Here is a 22,858-nt window from a genome sequence, read left to right as displayed (position 1 = left end):
AGACACCCTCATCATCAATGCCAAGTCCAGTTTTTCCCCAGATTTCCATGGGAAGGGGGTTATGATCCACAACCAAGAGGAGCTGCCCCATACAAGCTCCCACACTGGTGGGATGTCTGGGTGTCACAGCCTGGTGGGCGCTGCCAGCCCAAGAGCACTGGCTCCCCCAGATTCCCTGGCTGGGGGGAAGCTGCAGCTGGCTGGCAGGGACCCAGGCCATGGCGGTTCCCAGCTGCACAGCAGCCAGGGTCACATTCCCGGAATAGCTGGGAGCTTTGCTGTTCACACAGGGAAAGGTCATCCTTGTGCACACAGGCAGCTGGTGGGACCACCGCCCGGGTAGGGCAGGGGAAGGAGCAGCCACGGAAGGCAGAGGAAGCCCAGCAGCTCCTGTCAGAGCTGAGGTGTTCCCTGGCTCCAGCCCAGCAGGATCCAGCCCTGGAACAGCCAAAGGGCAGCTGCACACAGCTCTGAGCAGGGAGCAAATAAGGCTACAGCAGGACAGAAGATGGAAACTCCAGTAAAGCACGGAGAGCTGGTGGCAGAGACACACCATTTCTCCATGAGCACCTGCAGGGCCAAGGCCACAGAGGTATCAGAGTCACCTGGGACTGGGATAGCTTTCACTAGGACAAGACAAGAGCCAGGTAAGGACAAGAGATTTATTGGTCATTCTCTATATGCAATTATATATTAATCTGTATTAGAAAGCAGCAGTCACTAAGTGCACAGAGCAGCACCAACTCCTGCCTCTTCTCACATTGAAGACACGGCCACACAGCCCAGCCCAAACTCACCCTCTTGCCTCCTCTGCACTACAGCCAAATCCAGGGTAAAAGACTAAACCTGCAGGTGGTGAGGCCGAGAAGCACAGGAGTGACCAGCAGGGTCTCAGATGAGCAGGACCAAAGACCGCGTCTCCTGAGGGTAGAGTTCTGACTTGATCCCAAAAATACAGTCACTTATAGCACAGTGCTGGGAAAGGTAGGGACAGAGCCCTGAGGTTGTTCCACCCCAACCAGGAGGTGAAGGGAAAGATGGCTCCTCCATCACTGAGCCAGGCCACAGGACCTGGGCAAGCACATGGCAGGGCACAGCAACTGCCAGAGAGCACCCAGGGCTTGGAGCAGCTGCAGGGATGGGTCACAGCCATGGGCAATATTCCACCACAGGGACCCAGCTTTTGTGTGGCAGGGAGAGCTGGTCAGGCCCTAGCCTAGTGCTAGCAGGAGGAGCAGAGAGTGCAAGCATCCTCTGTCTGGGGAATGCCACGCTGGGATCCAAACAGTCCAGGTTCCCAGTAGCAAGGGTGCCTGCCTGCTGTCCTAAGTGTCAGGCAGTGCAGGACACAGGACCTGGCTGGGTCTGTTTCATCACTTGATGAGCACCTGGTTGCACAGAGCACACACAAACACTGTCTCCCTCTGAGCCTCCGGAGCTGGAAAGGAAAGCAGGTGTCAGAGGTGCTCCCCCTTTCCCACCACAGGCTAGACACCCCAGCCATGGAGCTGCTCTGAGAGCTGCAAGCCCATCGCTGCTCTGTCCTGAGCCAGGCTGCACTGGGCAGGTCCTGTCTGCCCTCCCCACCAGGGCTGGGGCAAATCCCAGGGCAGGCAGCACAGGTGGAAGCAGGAGCTCTGCCCTCTTCCACCTTTCCACTCACCTGTGGCTCCCATCACAGCCTTGGGGACTTTGAAGGAACAACACCTAGAGCAGAAGCTGTTCCCACAGTTACTGCAGCTCCGCTGTGGAGAGAGATGGAGGTGAGCCCCAGGTGTATGTCAGACTAACCCAGGAATAAGGGAAGGGCACCACGAGTCTGCAGAAGGGGAGGCAGGAGGAAGACAGCAATGTAAGCCTGGAGGGGACAGGCGATATATCCTTCCCAGAACTGCCCAGGGACTGTGTACCAAGCATCACATATAGAGGCTCAGATAAGGCAACAGGGTGGCGTTTGTTCCTGTCATTCCCACAAGCAGACCCATGCTCTGCTTCACCAGAAATTTCTCAGGTCACAGGACAAAGACTAAACCAGGTCGCAGAGCTGCAACAGCACACGTGGGTTTGGTCTGAGTCAGCTTCCAAGGGAGTAAAGGGACAAATGCTCCACTGCACAAGGGATTCCTGGCACCATCAAGCACATGGCAACACCCAGCACTTAGCTGAGGTCATCTGGGCTGAGACCAAGGCCAGACACCTGAGCTGCTGGAGAAAGCCAGAGCAAGCCAGACATGGGCAACACCTCTGCCCCAGGTACACCAAGCAAGCAGGGGTAGAAGCCAAAAACTCACCCTCTTCTTGAGCACAGAGAAGGTGGCCGCACAGCCTGTGCAGCTCCCTGAAAGAAACAGAGCAGAGGTCAAGCAGGGCTCTGATGCCTGGAGCTGTGAGTAGTTCAGGAACACCCACAGCTGTTGTAAAGGCTCAGCTTGGAGATGACATTGCTGCACCTTCCCATCCTTGCCTTTCCCAGGTAGGGCTGGGAACATACTCCCCACGGAGAGGGGAAGGTCACTGGAGGTGTCAGCATAGCCCTGGCAGGTACCACACCACTGTGTCCACTCCAAGTCCCATGGTCACCACTGGAAGCAGCACAGATCCCTCTGCTGAGCTCCCCCAAGCAGCACCTGCTCCTAAACTTACCAAAGTTGTTGCTGGGGTAGCGCTTGCGCAGGCGCTCGGTCAGGCGTGACACCTTGCTGCGGATCACCTCGTTTTTGCTCATAAAACCATTGTCCGGGAGGCTGAGGTCAAAATCTGTTGAGCACTGAGAGCTCTCGTCATCCTCCTGCAGAGAGCAGAGCCAGCTGAGCATGGAGGGGTGGCTGGGGGCACACTGAGGGCTGCAGGGCAGCCCACCCCAGAGACGGATACCCAACAAGCAGGATGATCCACCTGGCATCACCACAAGCCACTGGCAATCCAAGAAAAGGCTGCCAGCACCAGCTGGGAGGAGATGCCCCTCTTGCACACCTTGGCATGGCAATACTCACCATGACCAGCAGCTGGTTCTCCTTCTCCCGCAGCATGGGAAGAGATGAGAGTGAGCACAGAGTCAGAGCCACCCAGCCCCACAGCCACTCTCTCTGAGCACCCAGCTTGCCTCTTTCCCACCTCAGCTGCCCTTCAGGCACAGCCCACCTCCCACCAGGCTCAAACCTCAATAGCATCTTTGAACTCTTCATCAGGCTCTGCCTCCTCTGCCTCCTCCACGCTGCCAGGGGTAAGGTCCTGCAAGAGATTCACGCAGCTAGTCCAGCTATTCTCCTGCCTCTGTTCAAAGGTGGGCCCACATTCCTGCAGGAGGTTCCAGGACCAGGCCTTGGGCAGCCCCACGAGAAGACACGAGTCCCTGAAGGTGAGATGAGGCCCCGTCTCCCCAGACCACATCCTTACATGTGGCAAAAGGACTGAGCCAAGCCCCCAGGCCAGCAGAGCAGCCTCCCAGTAACTCAGGAGTAGTTCACAGGCTTCCAGCAAAGCCAGCAGCTTGAACAAGTTTGTGGGTAGAGGGACACAGGCACGGTCAGACCCAAGGGGCTGACTGCAGCTCCCAGGCCCAGCCGCCAGCCCTGCCCCTATCTCACCTCTGCGCTGGTGGGTGTGGGGGTCCGATCTGGGGCAGCAGCTGCTGGTAGGGGTTCAGCAGGCTCTGGAGTGCTCTCGAGGGGTTTGGTGCCCATGCACTGTTCAATCGAGGCCTTGAGCTCCATTATCACTGGTAAGGGGAGAATGCAGCTGGAGTAGGGTGGCACTTCCCTTCTCCCAGCCCCACCACACAAAAGCCATCTGCAAGAGTTGATCTCCAGGGCTCAGGGTGGGACATTGGCACATACAACCTTGACCTCTCAGGTACCCTGAGCTCCCCTTTGCTCACACGTCAAAGTTAGAGCAGTAAGGACACCTCCCCCCCAACATCTGCCCCAGCTCAGGATAGGGAACAGCAGGGGCCTTAGTCACAGCCCAGACACATCCAATACTCGTCCAGCATGTGCCACAGAACAGGGAGTGCCTCCAGCTCCTCTCTCTTCCAATGGCACATTTTCAGACCTGTGTCATACATTGCCACAGGCACCGAACATGTTTCAAGTCCTGAAGAGCAGGGTCAGGGACTGAGAGGGGTAGTGATGTTCATGCACAGGCTTCATTGCCAGGCCTGGTGGTTTGCCACAGTGCAGAGAGGAGAACAGCACCCAGGCTGGGACACACATCAGGAGAGACTCTCACCTCCAACAGCTAAGTCCTGGGACCACACCACCCACCCTGGGCTGTTGAGCACCATCACAGGGCACTGGTTGCTCATGGGGGGGTTCAAGCAGAGCCTGACACAGGACACTGTGCTCATGTGAGGGTGCTGGGAGAGGGTACAGGGCAGGATCCCTGGCCTCAGAGGGCCTTTCCCCAACCTATCCCACACAGGACACTTCCAGGGAGTTCTCATACCTTGGTAGAACTGGGTGTTGCCCAGGAAGAGGGTGCTGTTGACGATAGCCAGGACCCAGCAGAGGGGCAGTAGGTAAAGGACACAAACAGTGCCCAGCAGTGCCCCATAAAACCTTCAAAAACCAGCAGGATACTGGTGGTCAAGTCAGAGCAACTCACACCACAGCATAAAACCCCTTCCTTCATCTGGTGTTTCACCTGTTCTCTCCAAGTACCAAACACATCAAATGCAGCTCCACAGGCCTGCCTGGGCCCCTCTCCCCACCAAGCTCACCACAGGGTGTCTGACCCGGTACTACTCACTGGGAAGAGACAGTGGGGTTCTCCCAGTACAGCACACGGTACACGGCCTCACAGCTGCAACACATCCCGCTCAGAAACCCCTCCAGCTGGATCAGGCTGTGAATGAGACCTCACAGTCACAAAAAAGCCTCACAAACACACACCCGGACTCCCCCACACTCACGCGGGTTACAGTGGCCAGCCTGGCACCAGCCCAGACTCTCTGCAGAGACCCAGAGAAGCCTTCCCGGCTGCAGAGGCCCCCAGAGCCCCAGGGCTGGGGTGGCCCTAGGAACTCACAAGCTCTTGACCTGGGCGATGGCCTCCTGTCGGGAGAGCTGCACCTTGCGCAGGTCCTCCCTGCGGATGCTGTGGTACCTCCTGCGCACCAGCTCCGGCTCCGAGGGCCGGGCCCGGCACGTCTCCTGCAGGTAGCCCAGCAGGGCCGGCACCGCCACCAGCAGGGCGAGCATCGAGTACCAGGCGGCTGGAAGAGGTGGGACAGCGTCAGCCCGGAGAGGTCCGGGGAGGGGACCGGCCCCGAGCCCCGACACGCACCTTGTCCGAGGGTGAGCAGGAGGAAGTTGAGGCCGAGGCAGACCAGGAGGGAGCACACGGGCCGCTGCCACCTGCCGAGACAGGGGGAGGGGCGTGAGGCCCCGGGGACGATCTCGGCACGGGCCCCAGCCCATCCCGCACCTACCGCAGGAGGGAGCGGACGCCCTCGGCCGCGTCCCGCAGCGGCTCCAGGTACAGCTCCAGCCGCCGGTAGCTCCGCACCAGCTCCAGCAGGTCGAAAGCGGCGGCGGCCTTGGGCGGCGACGGCTCCGGCGGGGCCTCACCGCCGCCGGCTGCCCCTTCGGAGCCGCCCGCCGTCCCGTCCCGCTCGGCCGCCTGCATGACGGGCCCGCTCCGGGACGGGCCCGCTCCGGGACGGGCCCGCTCCGGGACGAGGCCGCTGCCGTGACGCGGCGGGCGCGCCGCGAGCGCAGCCAATCGGAGAGCCGGACGGGAGGCGGCACGCAGGCCCCGCCCCCGCAGGGCGGTGCCGGAAGCGGCGGCTCCTCCCGTGCCCGGCCCCGCCCGCGCCGCTCCGGTGGGCTCTGCGTGGGGCGGGCCCGGTCCGGACACGGGGCTCGGCCCATACCCGCGGGTAATCAGTGCCCAGGCACGGTCTCGGTTCGCCTCTGCTCTGGTGTAGGGCTCAGTCACAGCCAGGATCCCGTCCGAGTCCGGAGCTGAGCACGGATCCGTTTCAGTCCTGGTCCAGGGCTCAGTCCCAGTCTGGGTCTTGCTATGGCCTGCACCCAGCCGTGTCGGGCACAGCGAGTTCGTGCCCGTGAGCCCATTGCTGTGGCACCTCTCCCCGGGGAGAGACCAGGGCGCAGCTCCACACGCGGGGGCCCCGGGCGGGAGCGGCAGGTTCGCTCCGGGCCCGTGACCGTGGCTGGCAGCTCACCTGGCAGCTCACCTGCTGCCCCTCCGTGCTCCCGCTGCAGACCAGTCCTGGGTGCGCGGGCACTGCCCTGCACACCAGCTCCCCATCTCCCTGGGCACCACGGGCCATCCTGACAGGTGCTTGCAGTAGAGCAGGGCCGCTGGCTCCCAGGGGTGCTCTGGGGATCCTGGGCTTCCTCTGATACTAAAAGGGGGGATCTCATAATACTCCATACAACCTTGTTTTACCCCTATGCTGACTCTTGGGCAATGAGGGCTCAACAATGCTGTCGGCTGTCCACAGCCTCTGCTGAACAGGGGAGGCTCAACCCCATCCCAAGAGTGCCTCGCAGGGCTGGAGCCAGTCCTGGGAGATGCTGGCTGCCCCTAGGTGGTCCCTGACCCTCCGGGGGCCCAACAGCGTGGGCGTGACTGCCTGGCAGTGTCCTGGCCCAAAGACAGAGGGCTCTTTCAGCCCAGAGTGACAAAGCCCATAGGAATGCAGCTCCATCCCGTACTCAGTGCATCCCTGCGGCCACACAGATCTGGGGACTCAGTCTCCCTCTGCTCTGCCAGGCACCAAGAGGTGCCTGTGGAGCCTGCCTGTGACCCTGGAGCACCTCAGGACATCGTGACCACGGCCAAGGGCTCCAAGCAGGGAGGCCCCAGGGCAAAGGGCTACAGGGCTACAGAGCTGGGTGTGATCCCAGCTCAGACCTTGTCCTCAGCGGGTCCCAGCCCCAGCACAAAGCCTCAGACACCCAGTGAGCGCCAACACTGCTTTATTTGGAATGTGAATCCACGGGTACCAGAGAGGAGGCTGTAGGGGGACAGAGCCAGCGTGACAGACAGGGCTGCAGAAAGCCAGAGAAAGGCACTTGTGGTGGCAGAAGCACAGAGAGCATTTCAGGCAGCCTGGGTCAGGGGTTGCACCAGAATAGGCAGAGGCAGGTGATGTCAGGGACCAGCCCTGACAGGGCAGGGACAGCATGCCCCACCCAGGGAAGGGATACATGGCCTGGGGGGTTGGCAGGGCCCGTAAGCACAACAGACATCTGCTGGGACAGCACCTCATGGGTGGGGACCCAGTACCAACCCCAAATCCCTTCAAGCCCCAGGGAGATCACAGCTGCTGCTCTCCACCCCAAAAAAAAGGCACCAGGGAACCCCAGGCAACAGCCACACCCTGTGGCCAGCCACTGGGGATACCCATCCAACTGATCTGAGCCCATGCAGACTGCGGCAGACCCTCCCTCGCACCAGGACCAACGGAGATGATCTGCCTCCAGTCAGGGCAAGGAGGGCTTGTGGCAGGCAGCCCTGGTGTGGTACTCCTCCAAAAATTCTGTCTCTGGCTTCCTATTTCTCCAGTTGGCCCCACATGGCCTCCTCATGGCTTGGCACCTGGTGGGTTGTGGAGGCTGATCCAAGGCTGGGCTGGCTCCAGTGGCAGTGTCCTCTTCTCCTGTTCTCCAAGACAGGTTGTGTCCCCACAATGCCTGGTCATAGTCCCTCCATGGCCAGAGTACCAGCAGCAGCCCAGCACTGCCATGCTGCCACGCTCACCCTTCCTTTACACCTTGCCACAGTCTCCAGGCACTGCCTGGTCCCAAGATGAAGTTGGAGAGTCCAGAGATTCGAATATTCTGAGACAATAAACCAAGTGCAGCAGAGCCAGGCAGGGCTGCAGGCCAGTCTCCAGAAACATCAGCAAGGCTGTGCCTGTCCCGTTTGGAGCAGCCTGGCCCCAGTCTGCTTCAGTGGCTCTGGGTGGCTCGGAGCCACAAACCTCTCTGCAGAACAGCAGGAGAACATCCCCATGACTAGCCCATTCAACCCCCAGGGGCACCTGGCCCCATCCTGGGACTGTACAAACTCCAAGGTTGAAGGAATTTACCCCCGGCTCAGGGTAACAGACCTCACGCATCTTTCCCCTCGTCCTGCAGCGATGGAGGCCTTGCTGCCCTGCTCAGCCCCCAGACTGGACCTGGGTTGTGTCCAGGGGCCTGGGGTGATGCTGGGTCTGGCTGTGTGGTACCCAGGTGTCTCCACACGCCCAGAGCGCAGGGCAGGGAGGGACCGAGCCCCGTGGGGCCCCGATAAGATGAAGGATGTTTTCAGGCCAGACAGAAGGAGGGGCCTCGGCTGGGGAAGCCGAGTTCAGAGCCTCCGTTAGGGAATTGCGGAGGCGCCACGCAGCTGGAATGGCGAGAAGAGGCTGCCAGTGGTTGGGGTGGTTTGTGCCCACCCAACCCCACTAGGCACCACTGCCCGCTTCTCAGGTCCCCCAGGCCAGTTCCCCTCCACCCTGGGGAGAGGTCAGCACCCACCTGAGCATGCAGCATCTGCAAGGTCACAAGCAGGGGAGTTTGGCAGAGGTCCTGGAGGGGCTCCCAAAAATTGGTGTCCCTCTTAGGGCCTCTCCACTTGGGTCCTTCCTTGGGTTCAGAGGTGGGAGAAGGGCCTGTACAGCAGCTGGATGTCCATGCTGTCTCGGTGCGTTGCAGGGGAAGGTGTGTTTGAGGAAGGCCTCTGTCTGTCCATCCGTCTGTGCAGGGGTCTCTGGAGGAGTTGCAGTGCAGTCAGCCAGGAGGGGATGGGGCAGCAGGGTCACTTTGTCCCAGAGAGGGGCTGTGCTCTGTCCGTGAGCAAGAAGAAGGGGAGCCAAGTGGCTCAAGGTCTCAGATGATGTCACGCTGGTCCCGGCAACGCCGTGACAGGCAGTAGAGCCCGGAGAAGAGGTACAGGCAGGCAGTGATGCCCCCGCAGATGGAGGCACTCAGGTAGGCACCGTAGAGGCAGTGCTGGCTGTAGCCTGGCAGGTTGCAATAACTTCTCTGACCAGCCTTGTGGCCCATGATGCCAGTGGCGGCTGCGTAAAGCCCCACACCCAGCGCCAGGTCGTGCACCAGGTTGGTGAGGAGCCAGCGGGAGCCCAGCCAGGGCACCAGCTCCCACCGCCCCAGCAGACTCAGCCCGAAAAGGGCCAGGGTGAGGAGCCAGACCAGGACGGCGGCGAAGAGGGCGAAGTGGGCCGCCCCCTCGTACTTGTGAGCAGCCACCGTCACCCAGAAGGCAGCGCCCAGCGCCAGTTGCCCTAGGCGCAGCAAGCCCAGCGGGCTCCGCAGGTAGGTGCGATGGAGGCTGAGCGAGCCGCGGGCCGGCGGCCCCGGGGGCGGCGGCACTGACGGGGGAGCCGTGCGAGCCATGGCGCGGCCCTGCCTGCTCCGGCGAGGCTCGGGCGGGACTCAGGGCCCCGGCAGCGACTTCCTCCCCCGGCCGTTGCCAAACATCTGGCACTTTTACGGTCCTCCCCGCGCGGGGCCTCTCTCCTTTCCTCCCCGCCCCGCCTCCGCCTCCCGCCTCTCCTCCCGCTGGCCCACCGGACACCCGAGGGCCGCCGTGGATGCCGCCGGCGGGCAGGAACCGCCGTGCCCCTTCCGTCCCGCCGCCGCCGGGGGACCCTCTCCGCGGGGCGCGAGAGGCGGCGGCGGCGGGAGGCCGCGGAGGGCGGCGGCCGGTGCCGGCGGCGGGTCCCGGGAACAACGAACCGGGACCCCGCACGGCGGCCGGCGGGGGGCGCGCGCCGGGGATCCCCCTTACGTCACCCGGGATTCCCCTTGGAGTGACGCGACCGCGGCTCCGCCCAGGGGCGGTGTCTCGCCCACTGCCCGTGACGTCACCTGCGCCACGTGGACCCTCCGACAGGCGGTGCGGCCGCGCCCCTCGGCGCCGATTGGCCCTGGCAGCGGGAGGCGGGCGGGGATTGGCGGCGGGGCGGGCACGGGGCGGGGCGGCGGGGCGTGAGCGGCGCGGAGCAGTGGCGGGACTCCGGCGCGGTGGCGCGAAGCGAGTCCGGGAGCGCAGCGAGTGCCGGGCGGACCCGCCACTGCCAGGGCTGTGCAAGGGGCCGGCGGGCTCCGGGCGGCGGCGGAGCGAAAGTGGGTCACGGCGGGGCCCAGCGCCCTGGGCTAGGGCGGGACCGGACTTGCGTGCGCCGGCTCAAGCCGGGGCGCCTCCCGCGTTCCCGGGCGGCCCCGCCCGCGCAGCTGGACTCCTGCCCGGCGCCCTTCCCCCGCCGCCCGCCCTTCCTCACCGGGCATCCGTGCCGGATCCCGGGAGAGGCGGGCCAGGCTGGGCGGCGAGAGCGGAGCCTGACACCGTCTCTTCGGTGCCTGCAGCGGCCGGGGCCATGGGCACGCCGGCCTCGGTGGTGAGCGACCCTCCGGGGCGGGCGGCGCCAGCCGCCCGCAGTCGTAAGTGGGCCTCGGCCAACATCTTCCAGGGCGTAGGGCTGCTGGAGCTGCGGAGCCTGTTCCGAAGCGGCGGGGCCGAGCGGCCCGAGGAGCGTGCCCGCCTCGTCTGGCGGTACGCGGGCCAGCGGCGCATGGTGCGAGCCCTGCGGCGGCTCCGGCGGCGGCGAACGGCCCGGCCCGGCGGCGGGATGGCGGCGCTGCGGCGCTTCGGCCACCTGCGGTAGGTGTGGGTCGGGCCGGCTGGAGAACCAGGGGAAGCCTGGCTGGACCACGCCCCTAACACATGTCTCTTCCCTGTAGGATCGCGGAGGAGCTCGAGAGCGACTGCGGGGCCGAGACAGGCTCGGGCTCCGTGTAGCAGCGCTGAGCGGCCGGGGCCGCGGAAGGGGGCTGCTGGAGAGCTGATGTCGGCTCTGCCGGGCTCTCCGAGGACACTAAGTGTATTGGGCAGGGTGCAATGAATGGTTAATAAAGGGTGGATAAAGGTGGCTGTTAGGCTCTGGCTGTGCCCTGCCCCTACGGGCCTTTCCCCAGGGTGGCAGGACCAGGGTCCAGGCCGTTGTAATGCACCCAGTGCAGTGGGAACAGCCTCACAGAACGGGTCAGATTGGAAGGGACCACAGTGGGTCATCTGGTCCAACCTCCCTCCTTAAGTAGTGTCATCCTAGAGTACATTGCACAGGATTTCATCCAGACAGTTCTTGAATATCTCCAGTGGGGGATTCTCCACAGACTCTCAGGGTAGTGTGCTCCAGTGCACGATAAGTCGCAGTGATTGCCCTGGCACAGTTGCAGAGACAGCTGGGAAACAAGCTGCATGCTGCCCTGCAGGACAAGAAATGCTCAGAAGAGAAAACAAATTCTCCAAGGAAGGATTTATCTGCTGGAGGACCAGTTGGCCAAGCCACTGGCGCAGAACCTGCAGGCATGGGATGCTGAGGGGCAGGCTGGGCAGCTGGCCCCCTCAATGCCCAGCATGAGCAGCAGACCCTGTAGGAAAGGGTCTCTTCGGCAGCAGCTCTGCAGTTGTGGGAGACAAATGCATCCCTGAGCAGGTATCCATGGATACCAGCCAGGCCACCTTGTCCGAGGAGCCCCAACCTGCTCTAGGGTGCAGCAGAGACACAGATGTGGCCAGCTGAACGGCAGCTGTTATTCAGACAGTTGCATGGTTTAAATACATTACATACATTTCTACAGTGCATTAGAACAATACATTTTGGGTCAGTCAGATGCAGCTGGGCCTGGCCGGGGAGCTGGGGTCTCCACTGCTGCCCCCTCTGTGCTTGCACAGCCAATGCTGAGCCCCCTACCCATTGCAGGAGACAAGGGAGCTGCTCTCCCCTCCCAGGCTCACACAGCAGAGCCCCAACCTGCCGTCATCCCCTTCACTCCCCGAAGATGGGCTAACAGGACAACAAGACCCAACACCAATTTCCCCCAGCAGCAGGAGAAGCCACAGCTCAAGGCAAGCGAGTGCAGGCAGCAGCCCTGATACTGTTCCATACAACACAAGCTCAGCAGCTGCTGGGGAGAGGGGAGCTCTCTGCCTCCCCCAACCACAGCAAGCCTGCGAGATTGTCAGCTCCAAGGCAGCCAGGAGTCCATGCTGGTCCCCTAATGCACCCACCTATGTGGCAGAAGAGCCCCTCCAGCCCTTCCCTGGCAGACCCCTGCCCCTTGAGGGGGTCCCTAGGCACAGACAAGGCTGGCACCATGCTGGCTGCATAGCAGCCAGGCAGCTTGCTGGGAGCAGGGGAAATAGCCAAGCAAGAGCAGCTGTGGAGACCTGGCAGGAGAAACGGACTGGGGAAGCAGAGGGGGAGCCACCTGCTCTTCCCAAGGATAATCCAACGCCTCTTTCCCCTTAGTGTCTAACTGCACCGAAGCCAGTCTCATGTGTTGTCCCTCTTATGTCCCCTCCTCGAGCCCCCAGCCAGAGAACAGCCGTTCATTGTGGTCCCCACTGCACCCGTGGGCAGCAGGAACTCCCCCTGAGGAAAGCAGCGTGCACGGAGTTGGGGCAGAGGAGGGACAGTGGAGGAGTACACCACACCCTTAGGGAAAGGGAGGGGGTATCACCTTCTCAGGCCTTCTCAGCCCAGCAGCTGGCACGGTGGGGATAAAAAGGGCCAGTGGCTGGTGTAAAAAGGGCTGGACGGATCCTGGCTGGGCAAGCCTGTTCATCCCAGCCCCAAGCTGGGGTGCTCAGAACCATATGCAGGCCAAGGAAGGGAGGCAGGGGCAGGGTCCCAGCCACGCCACAGTTCCCAGCAGATTCCCACACCTCCCTCTGGCCTCTGCCCCAGGCAGGGCACCAAGCTCCAATGGAGCTGGGGAGGGACCATGCCCAACCTGCCTGGCTCCTCCAGTTCAGCTGCAGGTTCCTCCAGCTGCACCTGCTCGCTCTACCCTGAAGGTCAAGTCCCAGCCACAGAAGCCAGCAGTGGCCCAGCTCCTCTTGCAGTGCTAGTCCGAGATGGCCAAGCCCTGCCTGTGGCTCCTGCAGCTACCACCATGAGAAGAAAGGCTTCCGGCTCTGGAAGCTCTGCGTGTAGGACTCACTGGCAGAGCGCTGGTGGGAACGCGCTGTTTCCACAATCACAGGCGGCATCTGAACCAGGTGCAGTGGGCTCTTCCCATCTTTCAGTGCCTGTGTCAGGTTCAGGATCTGTATGGCACAACAGAGCAAAGCCTGAGCTGTCCCGCAGGAACAACAGAGAGCATCCACTCCAGCACCCTTCCTGCCACACAGGCAGGATGAGACTCCACCTCTGCCTTCCCTTCACACAGCTTACCTGGCCTCTCATAACAGCAATCTGCTTGTGAAACTGTCCCCTGTCAAAGCCAGGGTCTTTCTGCAAAAGAGAGCAGAGAACACAGTGGGATTCATCTACTGCCTCATGCCATGCACAAGACGACTATTCCTCAAGTAAGCCTCTCCCCCTGTCCCATGGGTTTCCTGCTTCTCCCCACGATGAATCTTCAGCGCCTGGTAGAGGAAAAACCCTGCTATGCCTCAGCCCAAAAACACTGTCAGGAGCTTGGCCACCGTTCTGTCCCCTGAAGCCTTGACAAGGAGCTCCCCAACACTACCCCCACTTTTCTTCCTCCCATACCATCTTCACCCACTTCCCCAGCACACCTTGAAGAGCTCATACAGATCTTCCTCCAGGTCCTTGACAAAATTGGGGTCTGAGATCTTGGGAAGAATCAGGTCCTTGATCTCCTGTGAAAAGGGGATTTTGGCCTGGGGAAGCCAAGCCCAATAGAACGGATCTGTGGGAGGAAGCAGGAGTCATGAGAACTAGGGAAGGCAAAGCATGGTACCACATGCCCCTGGATCCCCTGCATCTGGGACACAAGGTCCAGCCTTAGTTTTCTACAGTCTCTACTGAGAAGGAGCTGCCCATGAACCCAGAGATTTGCAGAGGCACAGCCTTAGCCCTCTCCTCTGCAGTCCTTAAGAAGGATGCCCAAGCATGGACTTGTGTGGCTTGCCATAGTGTCCTGGCACAGCCTAAGGGACTCACACGCTCTCCAGGAGTCCGGGTGTTTCAAGGGAAAGGCCAAACCGTTGTCTATAGCAGCCAGCTTGATGATGGGCTCCTTCACCACCACCCAGTCGCTGTCCTGGAATGAAGCAAAGCATGTCACAAGAAACCCCCCCACCCCATCCCCTCCGCTCCAGCCCCACTGCCAGGATCTTTGCCCTGGCTACCACAGAGGCACAGCAGCCTCTTGCCTTGTAGCATGGCCCCTTGCCCACAGGGAAACATTGTCTGCTTCAGGTGGGAGGGGAACAAAGCTCCAAGGCCTCACTCCAAGGATGCACAGGTCCAGCAACACCAGTTTCTCCCACAGAGCATTCTTATGAAGTCCCACTAGGCCACAAAGCACCAAGGCAAGGGGTAACAGAAGGCCCAGGAGACAAGGTCAGGCCTCCACACGCTTGGAACCCAGATGGGAAATTCCTGTCCCACATGACAAGCAGTCAAGTTCCGGAAGCAGAGTCCCCATGTAGCCCCTGCCCAGGAGGAGCCACTCACCCGCACGCCTGCGCTGTCCAGGGGACAGTCATACTTGATGAGCCAGTTGTCATTGCCCCGATCTGCAGGGAGATAAAACCAGCTGCATCACCACCAGGGCCCCCTTGCACCATGCTGGGCAGAAGACTATTCCTCCTCTGACCCAGAAGTGAGACAGAGACATTTTAGGCCCAGAGCTCTTGAGCCCACTGTGGGCCTAGGAAGTCACATCAACCCTCACAAAACTAGCCCTGGAGGTCCACATATTGCCAGCTTGCAAGAGAAAGCTCAGCCTGCAAGCCCCAGACTGCAAACCCAACCCCTTCCTGCCAGGCAGGAACTCAGGAACCCACTGTGAGATGGGACAGTGAGATGAGGCACAGCCAGGTGTTGGATCTCTGGATGTTCCTGGAACCTCACAGCTGAGCACAGCGGTGGATCCAGATCTGCTAGAACGCAGGCCAGCAGCCAGAGCCCCCAGTGCTGGATGGCCACGGTAGCTGCACTCTGCCCAGAGGGAGATGTCACCTGGCAGCAACCGAGTGGTGTTGAGAAGAATTTCAGGTGCTGGGAAAAGCCACCAAGCCCCTGTCTCCCTCCCCTTTCTCCAATATGATAGGACATGACGGAGCAGGCAGCATCCCACAGCAGGCAGCCAGCCTTACCTGTGTTCCTGATGATGTAGTCCAGCACCACCAGCCGCTCAAACTGCAGCAGCAGCTGCCGGTTGGTGTTCTCTGGGAGCGGCTCGGCCTCAAACCGCCGCAGCCAGTAGTCAGCATCCTTGTAGCCTTCCACAAAGAGCTGGAAGGAGCCCACCTGAGGCAAGGAGAGAGAGGCTGTGTCACAGAAGGCCACAGAGAGTGTGGTGGTGCCGGCAGGCAGGTGAGCAGGCTGGCAGCCCTACCTTGGGTGGCAGACCAATGCGGTTGAAGCGCTGGCCAACTTTTGGAACCTTCTCCAGGGCCAGCCTCTTTCCTCGGGACTTCACCCTGTCGATGGCACTGTAGTTAAAGGTCTCACTGGCCAGATACACCACCTGGGGGGACAGGAGTGCAGATGTCAGCTGGTGCACCTGGCAAGTCACAGGACTGCCTGATAAAACCAAGACACAGCATTTCCCACAGCTCTGCCCAGCAAAAGCATCCCCACAGCTTGAGCAGGAACAGTCCTGGTCTAGAGCTCTCAATCTGCGAGGTCAGCAGTGCCACAAGACAAGACACAATCTGTGTGGAAGCACACAAAAGCCTTCCCAGAACAAGATCCCAGCAGATTTCCTCTCACCTTTGTGCGGGGAACAATGTTGAGTTCCAGTTTCTGGTCTACCAGGCTGGCACCCGCCTCTGACAGGTAGCCCTGGTTCAGGACTAGGCAGTCTCTCCCAAAGCAGCACGGGCAGCACAGCTTCTGCAGCCACTTGGTCCACTTGGGGTTCAGCTGTCCGTATGGCTCCTCATTCTTGGGCTTGAAGACGCCAATGATTTTCTGTGAGTGGGAGAGAGAAGGGGCTGATTCCAGACAGTTGGCAGAGTTGGGATGCCTCCTCCAGCTCACAGTGGAGACATTCAGGAACAGCCCTTCACTGGGATCAATAACCAACCCCTGGGATTGGGCAAACCCTGTAGCTCCTGGTGGGGGAGGCAGACGGGATGGGAGGGACTCCTCCCCAGCCAGTGACCTGTCCCACAAAAGCAAGGTACCGGTCAAAGACCTTGTCCTAAAAAAACACCAGTGATGATGCAGTGCCCTGGTAAACACACCAGTCTCATTCCAGCAACCTTTGGATGGCCAGAGAATGTACTGCTCATTGTTGGTCATTACATCCACACAGGAGAGGGAGGGGATAGCAATCCCAGCCCTGGCTCTAAAGTCCACAGAACAGAGCTGATCCCAAACTGATCACAGAAGGGACCAGCCCAGCCAGGGCTCTGTGCTGGGGGCCCAGCAGACACAGCAGAGGGGCTGGCTCTCCCAGACAGCTGTGTATGAAAGGGCACAGGCAGCTTCAAACTGGCCACCAGCTGGTACCAGCAGCACCCCCAGCCCCTCAATCCATCCTCGCACACACTGACCTGACAGCAGGGGCAGCAGCCCAGAGGGCACAAATGCCTTGTGCTGGGCACTGCACCATCACCAAGCCAGGGCTGCAAGTCACACAGATGAGACAAGGGCTGGGGCAGGAGAAAGATCACCTTTTCCCAAAGGCCAGGGATTCCCGGGGGGCTGTGCAGCAGCTCCAGGCTGGCAGCCCCTGCTCCAGGGTGACTCAGCAGCACATGCCACAAGCTCTCCTCCCCATGCCTGGTGCCAGTCCTGGCCTGAGTGGGTGACACTTCCCCAAGCTGAGATCTTGCCAGAAAGTGGAAGTTAACCATGAGTTTCAGCACCTCAGCAGGAACCCCAGTGCAATCCCAGTCTGTCAGGGGCCAAAAGCCAGCCCAGGGCAATCAGAAGCAAGGTTTTGTCCACCAGGAGGAAGTTTGAGGGAACAGGATCACTTGAGCCATGCCAAGATCACATGATGGAGCCACTTCCACGAGGCAGGCAGGCAGGCAGGCAGGCAATCCCCTTCACCAGCCCCACGTGAAGGCACACAACTGCCAACACGTCCTTGGATATAAGCCTGCAAAGAGGCTTGTCAAGAGCTGTGGCGGCACAGAGTCCTGTGTTCCATGGAGCCATTCCAGCAGAGCAAGGCCCAAACAGGCAGGGACAGCGTGAAAGTGGTGGCCAGAGTTCTAGCAGCACAGTGTCCCCTTCCAGTCAGACCTATGCCGGGAGCAGCACTGGCAGGGAAAACAGGTTTGCCTGGTGCCAGCAGCAGAGCAGAGGGAGCCCGGCCAGCATGGGAGCACAGTCAGCAGTGGGGTGACCACAACCCCTGGGGCTGGGCAGCACAGCCTGGCTGGGACAGCTCGGGCCCCAGCAGCCCTGAGGGAAGCAGACACAAGGAAGGGTTTTCACCTCAACATCCTCCCCCCACTGCCCACAACATCCACACGCTGCACTCTCTCCCATGCCAGCAGTGGGACATTTTTGGCAACCCTAGACAGAAACCAGTCACACACCAAATTTGCTGACAGCAGGGCAGTCTGGGGGACCTGCCAGGTGACAAGGCCAGGATTACACAGACTTTGGCTCCTCGCACTTATGTTCCACCAGCCCTCCTGGAGCTCAGGCCTCCTGCAGCCAGGCAACCTCTGCCCTGCCACCCCAGGCAGCTCATCTGGCCACCCACCCCAGTGACTCCAGGTCTCATATTGGGCAACAGGAGGGAGCAGGGCTTCATCAGGAGGAAGTGTGTATTTCCCCAGAGACCGCCAGCTCAGCTGGGACCTGCCTGTCACAGCTCCCAGGAGCCAGGCTTCACCCAGGGCAGGGAAACTAAGGGGATATCAGAGACCAAAGAGCCCAGTCCTGCTCCCCAGGGAGTATCCCAGCACACACGTGGCAAGGGAGTCACAGGAAGCAGCAGTAGCTCAAGTAATTGGTCTGGGCACAGCAGGTCACAAGACAAGCCAGCCTGTGCTGCACACACATCCAGTCAGCAGCACAGTGATGGCTGCCCCACAGCTGACCAGGTCTGTGGGGGACCAGCTACATGCCAAGGACTTTCCCTCCACTGTATCAACCATACAGCCACAGAGGAGACATCTCACTCCTCTCACAGCCCAAAAACGGCTCAGCTCACAGAGTCACAGCCCTAGGACTGGAGTCACCATGGTTAGGAGACGCACAGACCTCGGAGAGAGTGTGATCATTCCTCTGTGGACACGACAGCCACAGAAGAGGCTGAATCAGCACTTGGAAACACCCGCCCCCTACTCTGGCTGCTGGTCCCACTGCACTTCTCCCCGGGAAGCTCAGACCAGCCCCCCACGGCCGGTCATCCCCGTACCAGCACCGCGACTTCTCCCTGCAGCAACCCCCTCCGCAGCCCGCAGGCTTCGGGGGCCACGCCCGGCTCACCCCCTGCGGGTCCTTGACGAAGTAGCTGCCGCTGGAGCCCTGCGAGATGCGCTCGGGGAAGATGCCGCGCTCGCTGGCCAGCTCGGCCCGCCGCACCACCTCGGCGAACTCGGGATCCTCGGGGAAGTCGTTGCGCTCCCGCTGCGCCGCCGCAGCCGCCGCTTGGGCTTGGGCCTGCGCCGCCGCCTGAGCCTGCGCCTGGGCCTGCGCCGCCGCCGGGCCCCGCGCCCCGCGCTCCAGCAGCGGCTGCCGCTCGCGGTCGCGACCACCGGGGGAGCCGGGAGGAGAGGGCGGCAGGGGCGCGGCGGGCGGCAGGGCGCGCACAGCGCCCCCCGGCAGCCCGTAGTCGGGGCCCTGCGCCCGCTCCGGCGACACCAGCGGGCTCGTCTCGTCCATCGCGCCGCCCGCCCGGCCCCGCCGCGCCGCCGCTGCCACTGCCGCTGCCGCTGCCGCCGCCACTTCCGGCGCGTCACCGCGCCGCCGCGTCACGTTACTGCCCCGCCCCCCGCCACGCCCACTTCAGGCGCTGCGACGGAAAGCGGAGCGGTGGGTGCGGCCGTGGTGCCGGTGGGGCGAGCCCGGAGATCCTCGCGCCTCTTACCGCCCGTCCTGGGCGCCGCGGCGGGGTTCGCCGCCCTCACGCCCCCGCTGTGGCGGCTGGCGCCAGTGCCCCACATGAAAATGGCCGCGCTGGAGCGGCAGCGCCCACTGCTGCCCGTCACAAAAATGGCGGCGACGGGGGCGGTGCTACTGCTCCGCAGGCACGCCCGGGATGGGGAGCGCCTTGCCCCACACAAAGATGGCGGCAGGCGAGAGTGTGCTGCGGAGCCGGCCAATGAGCAGCCGCGTTGCTAGCGGTTGCCTTGGAGACAGCCAACGGCGAGCGGGGATGGACGCTGGCGGGTGGCACCGCCCGGCGGGGCGGGTGCTGGAAGGGGCGGTGGCCGTGCCACCGCCCCTTGGCGGGACCCGGTGGGGAGCAGTGCGGGCGGACAGCGCGGAGCCAGGTGAGCGCGGGCCGTGGGCCCCTGCGCCGCCCGCGCCGCCCGCACCGACCCCGGGCAGGCACCGGGCCCGCGAGCATCGCAACGAACGTCCCGCTGGTGGGGCGCGTGTGCATCCCCCGTGGGTGCACGGACACGGCAGGGTGTGGGTGCATGGACAAGGCAGGGTGTGGGTGCATGGACACGGCGGCGTGCGGATGCATCCCCCGTGGGTGCACGGACACGGCAGGGTGTGGGTGCATGGACACGGCAGGGTGTGGGTGCACGGACACGGCAGGGTGTGGGTGCATCCCCCGTGGTTGCATGGACACGACGGGGTGTGGGTGCATCCGCCGTGGACGCGGTCACGCCTTCGGGCACACTCCTGGCCTCACGAGCTCCAGGTCGTGGAGCCGCCCGTCCCCCGTGAAGTGTCACAGGCCGTGCTGGCGGAGTTCGCAGCCCCCGCCCCTCCGCCTGGCACGGCTGAGCGGGCTGCGGGCCGGCGATGAGCTCCCGGGCGCTGCCGTCGGCAGAGAGCACTGTTCAGTCGCTGCTCGCCTCGCCTGGGGCCGTTTCTCTGGACACAAAGCCTTGGCAAGTTCCTGCCGTGCTCTCGGGTTCGCGGGGCTCAGCACGCTCCGCTCGGGTAGTTCGCAGCCCAGTGTGAGCAGATACACTCCCTTTGCATGCGGGGAGCCCCTTCCCGTCACGGGCTCTGCTTGAGCCGCACCGGCAGCTGCGGGAGAGGCAGCGCCCAGCCCGCCCGCGGGGCTGTCTCTGTGCGGGTGCCTTCCCTGTGTGCTGGGGAGGGCTGTGCTTCATGCCAGCGACTCTAGGGGTGTACAGTCTCCGGGTGCTGCTTACTGTCTGCAGGCAGGTTTGCAAGCCCTGGGTAGCGGAGCAAAGCCCTGAAGCCTCAGGGTCCACTCTCCGCTGTCCCTTTTAGGAGGAGTGGCCTCCCGTCCCTGGGAATGAGCCAGGTTTGCCCATCCTTGATACTGAACCTGGAAACGCCACAAGCTCTCTGTTCCCTCCCCCGAAGAGCTGGCACCAAGCACAACCCAGCATCTCCTCTAAAATGCCTATTTCTGCCTGGGGCTGCCCCGGCAGAGCTGAGGGTGGCCCTTGGCCTGAGCTTGCGTGGTGCAGGACCCCAGAGTGCCAGGCCGGAGGCAGACAGCTCCTGCCACACTGCTCTTCCTGCTGCTCACTCACGTTTCACAGGGCTGTGACCCCTGTGGGCTCACATCGTCCTGAGCCCTGCAGTGGGGCGGGCAGCAACCCGAACCTGGCGGCTGGGGTTTCAGAGCCAGGGCAGGGTGGCTGTGCTCCTGGGGTCACCTCCTCATTTGCGCCGTGCCCCGGCGGAGACATCCCCAGGGCAGACAGGTGCCTCTCTCTGAGACGAGGGGATGCAGGGGCTCTGGGCAAGCCAGACTGCTGTCCCTGCCCAGCAGCTCTCTGTGCCTCTTCCTGCCAGCTCTTGCCCTGCTGTGCCGGAGGCTGTTGCCATGACCCTGACTAAAGGCTCCTTCACCTACTCCAGCGGGGAGGAGTACCGCGGCGAGTGGAAGGAAGGTGAGATGGGGCAGGAGGGGACGGTGCCGTCTGTGCTGGGGGACAAGCAGCCCCCATATCCCTGCCCAGCTCCACATGCGGGTGGGTCCTGTCTCTGTCCAGCACTGCCCGTTTCTGCCCTCACCTAGGTCGCAGGCACGGCATTGGGCAGCTGACGTTTTCCGATGGCACCGCCTACGTGGGGCACTTCGAGAACGGGCTGTTCCACGGCTGTGGCGTGCTCACCTTCTCTGACGGCTCCAGGTGGGCACTCCTACACACACCTCCCCAGGCACCCCCACTTGCTGTGGGGAGCTGCTGCCTCAAGAGCTCCTCCCCACTCAGGTACGAGGGGGAGTTTGTGCAGGGCAAGTTCAATGGCGTTGGAGTCTTTACCCGCTGCGACAACATGACCTTTGAGGGCGAGTTCAAAGGCGGGCGCGTGTATGGCTTCGGTGAGTGCCTGGTGCCATAGTGCAGGCATCCACACAGCCCCTGCTCAGCACAGCCCCTTCCAGCATCTCTCAGGTTGTCCTTTCATCCCCTGGCCCCATCCCCAGTGGGTACTTCTCCCTGCCCCTTCACTCCCAGCCCTTTCCTCACCTTCCCAGGTCTCCTGACTTTCCCTGACGGCTCCCACGGGGTGCCCCGCAACGAGGGCTTCTTTGAGAACAACAAGCTGCTGCGGCGGGAGAAATGCACAGCCATCATCCAGAGGGCCCAGGGTGCCTCCAAGTCTGCCCACAACCTGACAGCGTGACGGTGCCCCACATCCCCTCCTACCAGAGCAGGGATGCCCCCCTACTTGGGCATTGGCTGGCCCTGCTGGCCCTGGAGCAGGGATGTGGCACTGCTGGGTGCTTCCTGGCCCTTTGTCCCCACCAAGCATTCTTCTACTGAACCCCTGCTGCTGGAGGGGATGGGACCCTCCGCTCTCCACCCAAGTGCCCTGGGGCAGCCATGGTGCCTTCTTTTTCTGGCTGTAGCCCTGGCACCTGCTGGAGCAGCAGGAGGGCAGGGTGGTTGGAGCTTGGCCCCTCTGTCTCCCAGGAAGACTGTGGACCACTGGGGCTGCAAGCCTGCTGCAGAGGATGGAGTAGTGGGATAGGGGCTGGTCCCTGACCCCACTGCCAGGGTGCCTTGGCTGGGAGCTGCTGGCTGGACCATGTACCCCCAGAGGGGCAGCTCCTGGCTTGCTTCGCTGCCCTGATCTGGAGGCAGGATGGGCACCCTGGGCACGCTGTGGCCTGCACCCTCAGTACTGGGTGACTGGCCATCCCCCAGCATGCCCATGGGTAGGGTGGCATGGTGTCCCTGAAGAACCCAGCCTGCTCTCGAGGCCAGCTGATGGTCTGTGTTCCCCTTATCCCCGTGCCAATCTGCCTCACCCGCTGCCTTGGTGACACCAGCAGCAGCAGTATCCCCACCAAGGAGGATGGGGGAATGCCCAGCCTGGCGCATATCTGCTGCGTGTTGGTGGAGGGTGGGAGCAATCGTGAGCAAGGAGCAGGGTCAGCAGGAGCCTGGGATGAGGGGCACAAGCAGAGCTGCATGGGGTGGCAAAGCTGGAGCAGGGGGCCTGGGCAGGGTGGGAGGGGATAGAGGCATGGCAAAGGGGCAGGCAGGGGGCACACAGCTCCCCATTTTGCCCTCCACATGCATTCTTCATCTCCCTGCTGCATGCTCACCTTCACCCCCGGTGTGGTCCGGCTGGCTGTGGCACAGGGGTCCTGGCAGCCCTCACTGCCTGGTGTGGGGCCGCAGGGGCCATGCCCTCCCTACCGGTCTCTGCTCACACCGGTCCCGTGCCTTGCCGTGACCCTGCCTTGTGCTGCTGCCTGCACGGGCCTCAGCTGAGTAAACCATGTTGCCAAACACCTGTGCCATGTCCTTTTTGCTG

The 22,858-nt window shown here is 62.5% G+C and overlaps 5 protein-coding genes across 7 annotated transcripts; 2 read left to right on the top strand and 3 right to left on the bottom strand.

Moving 5' to 3' along the window:
• Positions 1–648: 648 nt before the first annotated feature.
• ZFYVE27 (zinc finger FYVE-type containing 27) lies at positions 649–5,653 on the bottom strand. Of its 2 annotated transcripts, XM_050305317.1 has the most exons (12): positions 5,429–5,653; positions 5,284–5,354; positions 5,026–5,212; positions 4,747–4,842; positions 4,444–4,556; positions 3,588–3,718; positions 3,160–3,231; positions 2,994–3,014; positions 2,644–2,788; positions 2,292–2,338; positions 1,664–1,745; positions 649–1,438 (listed from the first exon to the last, which is right to left on the bottom strand). In XM_050305317.1, exons 1-12 carry the CDS (start codon positions 5,623–5,625, stop codon positions 1,374–1,376), a joined length of 1,227 nt encoding a protein of 408 aa, XP_050161274.1. In that variant the 5' UTR covers positions 5,626–5,653; the 3' UTR covers positions 649–1,373. The 2 variants fall into 2 exon arrangements, with proteins under 2 accessions (XP_050161274.1, XP_050161275.1); XM_050305318.1 differs by lacking the exon at positions 2,994–3,014.
• Positions 5,654–6,927: 1,274 nt separating this feature from the next.
• On the bottom strand, positions 6,928–9,561 carry MARVELD1 (MARVEL domain containing 1). Its single transcript, XM_050305463.1, has one exon. The coding sequence runs from the start codon at positions 9,369–9,371 to the stop codon at positions 8,844–8,846; it is 528 nt and encodes a 175-aa protein (XP_050161420.1). The 5' UTR covers positions 9,372–9,561; the 3' UTR covers positions 6,928–8,843.
• A 659-nt stretch (positions 9,562–10,220) lies between these two features.
• Positions 10,221–10,900, top strand: AVPI1 (arginine vasopressin induced 1). Its single transcript, XM_050305240.1, has 2 exons — positions 10,221–10,638; positions 10,719–10,900. The coding sequence occupies exons 1-2, from the start codon at positions 10,355–10,357 to the stop codon at positions 10,774–10,776; spliced, it is 342 nt and encodes a 113-aa protein (XP_050161197.1). The 5' UTR covers positions 10,221–10,354; the 3' UTR covers positions 10,777–10,900.
• A 378-nt stretch (positions 10,901–11,278) lies between these two features.
• Positions 11,279–18,855, bottom strand: PI4K2A (phosphatidylinositol 4-kinase type 2 alpha). The gene is made up of 9 exons (XM_050305239.1): positions 18,416–18,855; positions 15,731–15,931; positions 15,354–15,485; positions 15,112–15,265; positions 14,468–14,529; positions 13,952–14,051; positions 13,564–13,697; positions 13,217–13,276; positions 11,279–13,089 (listed from the first exon to the last, which is right to left on the bottom strand). The coding sequence occupies exons 1-9, from the start codon at positions 18,809–18,811 to the stop codon at positions 12,928–12,930; spliced, it is 1,401 nt and encodes a 466-aa protein (XP_050161196.1). The 5' UTR covers positions 18,812–18,855; the 3' UTR covers positions 11,279–12,927.
• Positions 18,856–19,361: 506 nt separating this feature from the next.
• On the top strand, positions 19,362–22,833 carry MORN4 (MORN repeat containing 4). Of its 2 annotated transcripts, XM_050305451.1 has the most exons (5): positions 19,362–19,422; positions 20,882–20,979; positions 21,108–21,222; positions 21,304–21,413; positions 21,570–22,833. In XM_050305451.1, the coding sequence occupies exons 2-5, from the start codon at positions 20,913–20,915 to the stop codon at positions 21,716–21,718; spliced, it is 441 nt and encodes a 146-aa protein (XP_050161408.1). In that variant the 5' UTR covers positions 19,362–19,422; positions 20,882–20,912; the 3' UTR covers positions 21,719–22,833. The 2 variants fall into 2 exon arrangements, with proteins under 2 accessions (XP_050161408.1, XP_050161407.1); XM_050305450.1 differs by lacking the exon at positions 19,362–19,422 and having other exon boundaries at positions 19,577–20,979.
• Positions 22,834–22,858: the final 25 nt, after the last annotated feature.

This window comes from Myiozetetes cayanensis, unplaced genomic scaffold, assembly GCF_022539395.1.
Source record: "Myiozetetes cayanensis isolate MyiCay16 unplaced genomic scaffold, myiCay2020 scf10, whole genome shotgun sequence".
In the NCBI taxonomy this organism is placed as follows: domain Eukaryota; kingdom Metazoa; phylum Chordata; class Aves; order Passeriformes; family Tyrannidae; genus Myiozetetes; species Myiozetetes cayanensis.
This window is presented reverse-complemented; position numbering and strand designations above follow the sequence as displayed.